The 11361-nt window shown below is 40.9% G+C and overlaps 2 protein-coding genes across 3 annotated transcripts; both read right to left on the reverse strand.

The window, feature by feature from the left end:
- Window positions 1–229: 229 nt before the first annotated feature.
- LOC121778379 (protein disulfide-isomerase-like) lies at window positions 230–4484 on the reverse strand. 2 transcript variants are annotated; one of them, XM_042175725.1, is made up of 11 exons: window positions 4179–4484; window positions 3781–3811; window positions 3389–3676; window positions 3119–3307; window positions 2871–2996; window positions 2146–2283; window positions 1942–2061; window positions 1578–1695; window positions 1269–1381; window positions 712–908; window positions 230–611 (listed from the first exon to the last, which is right to left on the reverse strand). In XM_042175725.1, exons 1-10 carry the CDS (start codon window positions 4352–4354, stop codon window positions 717–719), a joined length of 1491 nt encoding a protein of 496 aa, XP_042031659.1. In that variant the 5' UTR covers window positions 4355–4484; the 3' UTR covers window positions 230–611; window positions 712–716. The 2 variants fall into 2 exon arrangements, with proteins under 2 accessions (XP_042031659.1, XP_042031658.1); XM_042175724.1 differs by having other exon boundaries at window positions 230–615; window positions 4179–4483.
- Window positions 4485–6177: 1693 nt separating this feature from the next.
- LOC121780308 (nitrate regulatory gene2 protein-like) lies at window positions 6178–11110 on the reverse strand. Its single transcript, XM_042177867.1, has 4 exons — window positions 9155–11110; window positions 8324–8538; window positions 7829–8052; window positions 6178–7315 (listed from the first exon to the last, which is right to left on the reverse strand). Exons 1-4 carry the CDS (start codon window positions 10950–10952, stop codon window positions 6529–6531), a joined length of 3024 nt encoding a protein of 1007 aa, XP_042033801.1. The 5' UTR covers window positions 10953–11110; the 3' UTR covers window positions 6178–6528.
- Between the last annotated feature and the right edge of the window lie 251 nt (window positions 11111–11361).

Below are 11361 nucleotides of genomic sequence, written 5' to 3' on the forward strand. Positions count from 1 at the left end.
ATACTTATTTTATATGCAACTTATAGGGTATGTATAGTAGCATGGACATCTATATAACCATTATCGAAATAATCCTAGAGTTGATTCCGGAAGTTGTGGATACCGCACATATTATGATCACTGACAAACTTATTAGCTAGAGGGTTCTTTTGATATTTTTTATTATTTTGTGCAGATTTAGCAAATATGTAAAAAGTTTGATAGGATATTAGCCCTAATATCATGGAACTTACAAAAAATTAAATTTTTTCCGGCAAAATAATATCACTAACTTTACTCTAAAAAGTACTAGTACTTTCAATTTTCCATCTAACGATAAAAGAACCGAACTCAAGTATTTGGCAACCAACATCAAAGTAGACTATCTAATCCGAAAATTAAGTTACCAAAATCACTCTGCAAACCTACGACAAATATTTCTGAAATCAAAACTGTCTGAACGACCGGTTGCAAACAGAAAACGCGCTCCAGATTAGAGTTACAGCCAATATCAGCACAGCAGAGAGGGGAGAAGCAGGTACAGGATTTCAGTAGACTCCAGCAATCCACTGCCGTGTGATTAAGCTCGTCGCTATCATCTGAATCATTTCAAGACCGAGAATGGCGTTTTCCTACCTAGAAACAAATGAAATGCGAATATTAGTGACAGCAACTCCTTTTACTTCAAAGAAAGGTAAATGGAAGTAGCATCACAGGAGAAAATCCATTTACCTTCTTCAGAGTTCATCATTTCTCGACTCCGGTTTCACAGCTGCAGCTGCTCGGTGCTTCTTGATGAACTCAATTATGTCATCCTTAGTCCTGTCTCCATCATACTGCAGCAGGTTTCCGGTTGATGACCTAAAATATAGTGTCGGGTAACCTTTCACATCGAAAGTCCCTGGTGGAAGATCATTTGCAGTTGCATCCTAAAAATCACCAGCAGCAGATGAACTAATGAAAACCACAATTGCAATATCCCGAAAGGTAAAGGTAAACCGGTTCTAATTAAACTGGCATTACTCAAAAGATTCAAGATATTTTACTCACAGTCAATGGAAGCAAAGCAGAAATGTAACAACAGTAATTAGATGGAATATAGCATTCTTTGTTAGCAATATTGGTTCTCTGCGGTTTTACAATAATTGGTACAATCACTAAGTGAAAAGGTCCAATTTAACAACTCATTATTTCCTTTCACCATAGATTATTCTCATGAAGTGAAGGGAAACATGGTATGGATGATAATAACTAAGAGAATGAGTTATAGACTGATAAGTAAATCTTACTAGCTTTGCGATCAGAACATCAGCATCATTTTCAAACGAGAGAGCCACTTCGTCCACGATTGGAGCCAACTTTTTGCAGTGTCCACACCATGGTGCATAGAACTCTATCAGAACTGCATAAAACATAGTGCTTGCTTCAAAACGAGTTTGATAAATGGCAGGCACAGTTGAAAATGTGCACTAATCAAATGTAGCAAGCAGATGAAAATCAGGGAGTAAACTGAGAAACAGCTGTAAAAATGTTACAACCAGAATGAGCTCACAAAGAGTTAACATGAAGACAATTTCAAAGTGTAGGAAGATAAATACCATTTTTGCCAGAATTGAAAACCATGTCCTGCAGGGTATCAGCCACTACCACCTTAACAGGTTCATTGTTAACTTCGGGAATGGGCTCCGACTTCTTATAAGGTTTCACCTTCCCATCCTTCACATGGAAAATAACATGACACAATTAGTTTATTTACAAAGGCTGCAATAAAACTATTTTCCTGCTGCACTAAAAAGACGTATATCCATCAATTGCCTCATTAATCATGCATATCATTAAACAATGAAATGGCATATCTGATATCACAAATGAGGGAAAAGGTTAGAGCCTGAGGCAATTCATAATTTAATAAACAAGCTTCTTAACACCCCTGAAAAAAGTAAACTATGTAGGTAGTATCACCTTAAAGTCCTTCACCCATGATGCAATCTGATCAGGCTCAACATTTGGTTTTAGGAATTTCTCTCCATCATTTGTCTGGATAATGATGACTGGGACTTGCTCATCCTTAATGCCAAAGTACTTTTCAAAGGGTAAAAAACAATCATCAGCAGGTGGTGTCATACATTTAGAAATATCAATTAGAAAGCATAAATAGGCACTGACCTGGAAGGCACCTTGACTAGCCTCAACATCACCCATTAGAAAATTCAAGTCTTTTCCCTTGTAAAGCTGAGCTGCTTCGTGATACTTTGACTTGAATGCGTCAAAGTGTTCAGTGGTGAAGTTTAGAAACAACATTGCCTGGCAATATAAAAGCCTATTGAAATGACCCTCACTTTACAAAAAACGCTAAACCATTAAGCATTTCATAACAAAATAATTAAAACACGAGGGAGAATATAAAAGGACAGGCAGCCAAAAAATGTAGGAACGGAAATATTCCAATATGAGTAGATAAACATAAAATGATAGAGTTACAGTGAAAAATAAAGTGTAGAATATGGTGGGTGTTTCCTGAAAAAAATAACCACGGAACCACCAAGCATAAGCCTAGAAATGATGGAGATGCATTTAGTAATTGCAGATCATGAAACGTATAAGAAAAGCAAGGAAAAGAAAATTAAGAAACACCAATAGCATTACTGACTCATAATATCCTGTGTTTGAGAAACAACAGAAGATAAAGACTATCAAAATTGCTCTTATAAGAAATTTTAGCTTCTAAAGAACCCATTGTACCCACATTCCTCTAAATTCGAAAATGAAATATTTTTTCAATAGCTAGATGCACTTTTTTTAGCCTCTTTTTGTAGCACAGTTACTGCAGTCTGCATAGAATATATATTGGTTTGAGGAAGAAAAAACTGAAAAAGTAAATTGTACTGAACCTTGGCATTGGGGAAGTTGAAGTATTTAATAACAAAAGGATGGTTCTTTGGGTCCTTGTTGAAGAGAGTTACAGTTGGAGTACTAGTTTCTTCAACAAATTTCACTAAAGCATCAACATCAAATTCCTGCAAGAAGTTTATGTTCAAGTTAAGAAGATGATAAATTATATAAGTATATTTTAGGGGTGAGAAATATATAGGTGGTCACATGATTATGCCAGGGGAGCCAAATTGCAAGAGATGTATACCTCGAAGTCTACAAAGAGTTCATCAAAAGGCTTCAATAATCTAACAAGAGGCCCTGTAGCAGATGAGTCCCCACGAGGAAGAACTTTGGCAGCCAAAGTGTGACCAAACTCATAGTCAGCACGCAACCTCTCGGCTAAAGTGGTGAAATTCTCAAACTTCTCTCCCGAAAATTCAGGGAATACACCAACCTATAAATCACAGCAGATATCTTAGTGTCGATCATACGTACATGCATCAGAGAGAGAGAGAGAGAGGAATGGGGAACTCACAACAAGAATCTTATTGTCATTAATTATAGAATTGGCTTCTTCTGGGGCTTTAATCTCAAAAGTTGCAGGACCACTTTGTTTTTTCAAATAGGTTACAATTCCTTCCGCTTCTCGAGGTCCTTTGTATTCTTGAACAACACTACCACCATACCTCAGTATTTTGATTGTGGGGAAACCTCTGACCTCGAACTCATTAGATATGGCCTTATTTTGCTCTTCGTTTGCGTCAACTTTTGCTAAGACAACCGGAGGATCACTTGTGCTTAGAACAGAAGCAGCTTTTTCATACTGTAAGTTCAACAATATATGCCAAGGTGGAAACAGCACTTTACGTAACACTTTCTAGTTATAAGCACAAAGTTTATTTCAAAAGATAATCAATAGATTCACACCTCTGGAGCAAGTTTCTTGCAGTGACCACACCTGTAACAACATATCCAAATATCAGTGGGAGAATCCAATAAATTAATTCGTTAAAACAGAAGATCGATAGCAGCCATCACACTGAATTTCTCAATATGCAGATTTAGTACTGAAACAAACGACGAAACACAGTTTCTGGACATATTAATGCAAAACAAGTAAATACGATCAGTACTAGCAATACAATCAAATAATTCACCATATCCGTCAAAGTTTTGACTAGGAAACACGCACATCAAGTATAGTTCCATACACTAATCAAATCCATCGAATATGCAAAACAGGTAAAATACTAAAATAGATGCAAATGCCTCAATCCAGAATAAATTGAGGCGGAAAATGAAATTCGAAAGCAGAGATGAGGTACCAAGGCGCGTAAAACTCGACGACGACGAACTTGTGCTTGGCGACGAATTCAGTGAAATTGGAGTGGTCTAACGTCACCACAAACTCTTTGGACTCCGATTCCTCGGCAGTGGAGATGGTTGCGGCGAAGGCGAAGGCGATCAGCAACAATGGCATCCAGAAATTGGATGACGCCATGGCTATTGTAGATCTCAGCTGGAAGAAAATTCGTCTCAAATTCCGTTACTAGCTCGTGAGGAGGAGCCGGAGCCGGAGCCACGCGTTGGGATTTGGGGTTTTTATAAGGATTTAAGGTTCACGAGATTTTATAAATGTGACTGTGACTTTATAGTATGTTAATATACAAATTTCTCCTTTCGTAACGAACGATGCTATTAAGTTTAATAAATAGAGTATAGTACCATTATTTATTACTGCTTTAATAATGCATTTAATATAGTTTACTGTTTAGTGCAACTTATTTAATTCATAAGGTTAAAATGTACAATGATCCATAAGATTTCTCATTTTTACTATTATAGGTTAAAATACGGTAAGGGCACCCGCAACGCTGTGCCGTTGCGGTTCCTATGCCGTTCCGGCGGAACGGTTCCGCGGCGGCACGTGTTGCAGGCCTCGTTCCGTCGCCATTCCGTTCCCATACCGTGCCGCGTTCTGTTCCGGAGGAACGCGGAACGAAACGTTCCGCCACGCGCCGAGGCGACGTGGCGGCCTCCCATTCGACGCGTGAAGCCCACTCGCTGCCCCGCGAGTGGGCTTCGTCCCGGTGACGCAATAATTCAATTTTTTTTAAAAAATTCGAATTTAATTAAAAAAAATTTTGCAACGGTAATGTGACCGTTTTTTTATATCCGTTTTGTATTTTTTTTATTTATTTACTCTATAAATACTCCTATTTCATACTCATTTCAATCACAAACACACATCTATTCCCCTCTATTTCCACCCCAATTTTCATCTCAAATCAACTCTGCTTTCCTTCTCCCAAATTTAATCAAACTAATGGATCCTTTTGAACAAATGCGTCAGATATTGCAACAATCACTTGAAGAAGATCGACGACGGGAGGCCGAAGAAGTCGCGCCGCCCCAACGACGCTCCCGTACGTACATCCATCGTAACCAGGAGGCTGCTCGCAAGGATGTGGAGAGGGCGTTCGGGGTTCTCCAAGCGCGCTTCAACATCATCAAAGCCCCGGCTCGTACGTGGTTCATGGAAAACATGATCGACATCATGTATACGTGCATAATCTTGCACAACATGATTGTCCAAGACGAAGGACCTGAGGCGGGAAATTGGTTCGACGACGAATCCCCCGGAAGCTCAACCGCAAATAGTCCGCCTCAAAGTGGAACGCATCCGTCTATACAAGAACGGTTATCTATTTGTGCAAGGACACGCGACTCTAGTGCCCACACCCAACTCCAACAGGATCTAATTGAGCACATTTGGGCAAATTTTGGCGGATGAAATTATTAAAATTGTGTACTTTTATTTTTTAGGATTTTAATTGTGTGCTTTTTATTTTTTTAGGATTTTAATTGTGTGCTTTTTATTTTTCTAAAAGTTTAAATTTTTTTAATATTGTGTGTTTTTTAATAAAGTGTGTTTGTTTTTTTATTAAAGTGTGTTTATTTAAATTGAATTGGGTTGGAAATAAAAAAAATGAAATTGAATGAATAGTAATTTAAGGAACGGTTAAGGAACGGAGGGTTGCAGGTTTTGTTCCTTAGTTAATGAATGGAGTAAAAAAGTACAGTGGGGCCCTCAAATAGTGGTTTAAGGAACGGTATAGAAACAGCGTTGTGGATGGCCTAAATGAGGCCAAAAATAGACGAAATGGTCATAATAAAACTTTGAACATTCTATTCATATATCGTGTCAAGGGAAATGCGATTTTCTCTTTTTATTTCATAAAAAAGGATTTCCATTTTTCCAGATGAACAATATGAAGACATTTTAATAACTAATTGCATAGTTAAATGATATAAATGACAGCATGATGCAATTATAGCCTGAAACCAGCTAGATTTAATAAAAGAACCCAGCAATCAATAAATAAATGAAATCTCTGTACAAAACTATACTCCTTGGCTACAAAAGGGCGTACCGCAACTGATACACATCTGCGGGTCTCCACGAATAGTCACGAATTCTCCCATTATCGATCTTTACTACCAGCACGAGCTCCAGCTAGCACGCCCCTGACTAAAACTAGTTGCCTAAAACAAATTTGGCTACAAAATTCTTCCATCTCGTCTGCTTCTGCAACAACTGAACAATTTACATGTTTCCTTCACCGACTGGCTTGAACAGGAACACCAACTGGCTATAGGCCTGGAGCGCCTTTGTCAAGTGGCCTTCCCGGGTTGCTTCACTCTGACATGTTCATGAGCTTTGACAGCTTCTGAAGTGAAGATCTCCAAGGCCTTGAAAATCGGGACTAGACCGCCCTTTAAACTGCCAGCAGCTGCGTCATGCACCAATTTCATAGCATCCTTGTGCTTCAGCCTCTCTTCGGTCAATTTGTGTTTCATGGAATCCAAGTCCACCTTCAGGTCATCCAGAGCCGACACCCCACTATTATTATCCGATGGGAACACTGATATTGCATCTTGATCTCGATCTATTTTCCCCCTCTCCATACGATTTGCTCTCAGGTGTTTCTCGTAATCCTTTGAAAGATACTCTGCTTTCAGCCTTTGACGCCCCTCGTCATCTTGTTTTTCCCATAGCTGGTGTAAGCTTGACGCAAAAGAATTCATGGCACTTGCCACCCTCGACTCAGAGATGGCTTCCATTGCCTGGTGCCAATCGTTGCAAATGACGAAGATGGGAGGAGCTCCAAACCTTCCTGGGGAATAGGGAATGGGTCCATCTGGGGTCTCTTCTGGTTCATACTGAAGACAGCGAATAAGCCACTCGTTCAAGGACTCAACATAAGACCTTTGAAAGCGAATCCAATCATTAAAACGTCCACACCATATACGAAGCTCCCTTTCAAGCTCAGTAGCAGCCCGTGAGCCTGAATCTGCCTGCTGATCAATATTTAATTTAAGCCTCCGCATTCTACTCTCCATTACAGCTTGGAACTGCTTTTGATGGCACTTAAGCATTGCCTTCCACATTCTGGTAAGCCTGTATATCACATCATAAAGTTCATAAAAATGGATTTCTTGCAGCAAAAAGGGATAAAACAACAGGTCCTGTTTGCAAAATGAAAAACCAATTTAATGCAACACTTCCTCACAACAAGTACACTGTAAAAGATCTGAGGCATCAAAAATTACGACTGAAATATAACGGAAATAGAGTAGAAATTGAGATCGAGGAAGAAACCAATTTTGGAATGGCACCATATATCAAATGAATAAAGCATTTATTGAAGAGCTAGTAAATTTTCGTCGTGTTAAATAGTAAGCACGAACAAAAAAGCAAACAAATGATTTCAAATCACCTTCTGATCAAAAGCCGAATTTAAATAAATATCTTGATGGGAATGAATTGCACACTCTGAAATAGCGTACTGTTATCAGCAATGGTGTATGTTAAGAGAAAAAGCATTTGAAAACATCTTAGGCAAATAAGGTAAGATTTGAGTGCATCAGTTTGTGCAATAGCTATGTCAATATCACTGTATCATATTCATACCCATGAACTAATTCAGCAAGCTGGGGCTGCAATTCTTCATCTCTAAGCTTGTGTATTCTGCTTGAAATGGAATCAATCGCTTTGACACTAACATCAAGCTTTGTAAGTAATCTTCTGATAGATGCCCGAGCAGCATCCATCTTTCGAGCTTCGGCTCCTTCCTCATCTAAGGTTTTTAACCTCTTGTGCTGCTTCTCATACATGGTCCGGATTCTTTCTTCATCCTATAAAAGTAATAACCTATCAAAACTCAGCAAGATTGAATTGCAAGACAGGGCTTAAAATGAATTTAAAGGTGAAACTGAAAATATAATTAATAAGAAGCAGTCGCCAGTTTCGCATGTGTGGAACTGGAACATAGTCTTTAGTTTAGTTTTACATCTCGTGAATCAATTTATTTGAGAAGTCTTTCCTTTTCTCTTACCAAGCTAAAATAGTTAATGAAGGGGAGTAATTAATCTTCCAGTAGCAATCAAGAAACCAAAATGATATTACCTTTACTTCTTTGCATAACTTCTTCTCCCAAGCATATAGCTTATCCATAGTAGACGAGAGGTTACAAGCCATTGAGTCTACATCATTCCCAACATCTTCAAAGTAAGATTTTGCCATCTTCATTGTGCTGGAAGCTAACTTTGCAGATTCCTTTGAGGGGGAATCCCACAACGTCGTCGACGGGTGTATGAGATACAATATTCGGGACATCATTACTGTAAAAGTACTAATTAGTTTTCAACAAAGCAGTCAGCATGACCAAAAGAAGGAAGGTGTTAATCTAAAATATTACTACTCCATAGAATCAATAAATTACAGTTTACATTGACAAACACAGGAACATAGAAACAAAAAAAAAACTACAGCACACAAGTTTTTAATAGATAAAAGAGGGGCAGCGCCATTGTCAAAATAGCAATCTCAGTAGTTACAACAACACTGCGATATTGCACAGAAAGAACGCAAAGTAATTCATAGGAAAACGTCAAGGAGTCCAATAAAAACATAATCTCTATTAGCAATATGTGAATGGCTGTCCACATGTATGAACTACTAGCAGGACATGAAATTTGGCAGTTCATACACTTCAGAAACGAGGATGTAGATTCAGATTGTGCCCATCTATATATTACGAATATTTTATGTACAGTGAATTAGCCGCAGCAGCTTCAGTCGGATACAAAATTCTAGGAATGATAACAACAAGCAAATGGAATCAACAGCTAGTCATGAATCTTGAGATTTATGAAGGAAATGTTCAGCAGAATGATACGATATAAGATTATGAAGTAGAAAACAGAAAAATTGAATTGTATAAGCAGAAAATGACACCTTTTAGAAATCTAGGCTGATAAGGCAGCTTCCCAACTTCAAGCATCATGGCCACCTCTTTCCCATAACTAGAAGCTGTCTCAAAATCATCCCTAATCTCAGCAACAACTTCCCTCAGATCCCTTGTGCCACGAGGTGACGACAAAGTAACACTACTAAACTTTGAAGAATCACCATCCTGCTTTGACGTCTCCTCCACATCAAATGTCACCCCTTTCTTCTTGCCAGCACCCTCATCCACACTCTTCACCACTATATGATCCGAGCTGCTTTTCTCATGCGTTAAACTAATCGAAGCGGTTTCTCCACCTACCCACGATGCCCCCTCACCATGTGGAGTTGTTGGCATTGATGGCTTCACACTCTCCTCTCCATAATGCGAAGCCACTGATGGCTTGGGATGGTGGTTCCCATCGTTATGCATTTGCATGGATGGTCTCTCACTCTCCTCACTACTCCAAGAAGGGACAGACGTCGAACTACTATCAATCTTGTATAGTGAAGCTGATCTAGAACTGCCCTTGCTTTTGCTAGATGGCACTGATCTTGAACTATCCTCACCTCTATGCAACCTTGAGCTAAACTCACTTCTCTGCGGCAGCTTTGATCTCAAATTACCATTCTCACTCCTATGCTTCGGCACTGATCTTGAACTCGTCTGGTTATCTCTCCGCGCCGCCCTAGAGTGAGGACTGCTCCCAGCAGAACTCAATTTGCCCCCATTAAGAGCCTCCTTATACACTTCACTCTCAGTTTCCTCCTCCAATTCAGGTATCCCCTCTCTCTCCCTCACCTCCGTCGAATCCGGGCTGCTGTAATTCGACCCGTAACCATACCCGCCTCCTGAGTAATAGCTACCGTACCCGATTTCAGCCGCATTGAACGGATCAAAGAAATCCCACGCCGAAACCTTGGGCGAAGGCGGAGGCGGTGGCTCCTTCTCCGATTTCCCACTCCCAATTTCCCTATCATCCATCCTCAGAGGCGAACCCGCCGGATTATAGCCGTAATTACCACCATACCCCGCCGGAGAATTCCAGTACGAATCGGAGTATCCGTAACTCGGCGGATCCTGAACCACTGTTTTAGCCGCCGGAGCTGATTTCTTCATGTAGTACACGTTAGGGTTACCCGAGAAAAACCATGACTGCGCCTCCGCGGCCGCAGGCGGCTGATTCCACGGATCCGGATAGGGCTCGCGCTGTGGCATCGGGAACTGATACGGATTCGGATACGCATACGGATTCGGATTCGGATTCGCGAACGGATCACTTAAAAAACCGTTACTATATCCACTGTAAGTGTCGTGTGGGAAACGAGAGGGATAAAATGCATCCTCGTTATTCAAATTCCTAGCTCTCTCTCCCGCGTGATTGCCGTGTTGATGATGCTGCCGCGCTTCGTTGCCATCGAATCCGCCGTGGTGAAGGTGATTGTGATCTTCGGAGTCGTCATCTTCCTCATCGGAGGAATCCGATAGATTCAAATGCGACTCGGATTCGTCTCCGCTGTGCAAATGCAGGGGAGATTCGGCGCCATTGCCGCGGTTCTTCTTCGAGCTCGGGGACAGGGTGAGCGACGGCGAGGAGAAGGACGACGACGACGACGTCGAGGTGATGAGCTCCTCGTCGACGAACTTCCGTAGCGCGTCGCCGACCTCCTTGAGCGAGCGGAAGTAGGAGACGTGGGCGGCGGCGAGGGCGTAGCGGTGGTTGGCGGCGGCGCGCACGAGCTCGCGCCGCTCGCGGCAGCGGATTACGAGCGGCAGGTCGTCCTCCTTCGACGCGCTGCAGCCCATTGGTCAAAGCGCGTCCGCAGCAGAAGAAGAAGAAGAATGCTCCTCCGCCCGCGGCAATTGCATCTCTTTTTCTAGGGAGAGAGGGGAGAAATTTCCATGGCAGTGTGGGTTTGTTCAGCTATACGGCGTGGTACAACTCATAAAGGGGGAAGTACAAGTGCGCATTGGATTCTACTGTAGCGAATTTTTGGTAAAGGGGTTTTTGGAAGCTTATTGATATTTCCTGACCGTCAGATTTCGAGATTCATCCTCTGGATGGGGATCCTACTGCACAACAGCCCCTGCTGTTACATACAAAAGAATAAAATAAATCAAATAAAATTAAATAAATCAAATAAATATATTATTTTATTACGTTGTGAGGAATGCAAGTGCACAGGAGAGGATCCCACTCCTCCATCCTCCACCG

The sequence above is a fragment of the Salvia splendens genome, chromosome 19 (genome assembly GCF_004379255.2).
Source record: "Salvia splendens isolate huo1 chromosome 19, SspV2, whole genome shotgun sequence".
In the NCBI taxonomy this organism is placed as follows: domain Eukaryota; kingdom Viridiplantae; phylum Streptophyta; class Magnoliopsida; order Lamiales; family Lamiaceae; genus Salvia; species Salvia splendens.

Excerpts from the sequence above, each read along its gene's own strand:
- LOC121778379 (XM_042175725.1), bottom strand. The coding sequence starts at position 4,354 with ATGGCGTCATCCAATTTCTGGATGCCATTGTTGCTGATCGCCTTCGCC. Across the intron at positions 3,677-3,780 it reads GCAAGAAACTTGCTCCAGAG|TATGAAAAAGCTGCTTCTGT; the intron begins GTGTGAATCTAT and ends TTGAACTTACAG. Across the intron at positions 1,382-1,577 it reads TTTCAATTCTGGCAAAAATG|TTCTGATAGAGTTCTATGCA; the intron begins GTATTTATCTTC and ends TGTTTTATGCAG.
- LOC121780308 (XM_042177867.1), bottom strand. The coding sequence starts at position 10,952 with ATGGGCTGCAGCGCGTCGAAGGAGGACGACCTGCCGCTCGTAATCCGC. Across the intron at positions 8,539-9,154 it reads TCAGCCTAGATTTCTAAAAG|TAATGATGTCCCGAATATTG; the intron begins GTGTCATTTTCT and ends GTACTTTTACAG. Across the intron at positions 8,053-8,323 it reads AGTTATGCAAAGAAGTAAAG|GATGAAGAAAGAATCCGGAC; the intron begins GTAATATCATTT and ends TTACTTTTATAG.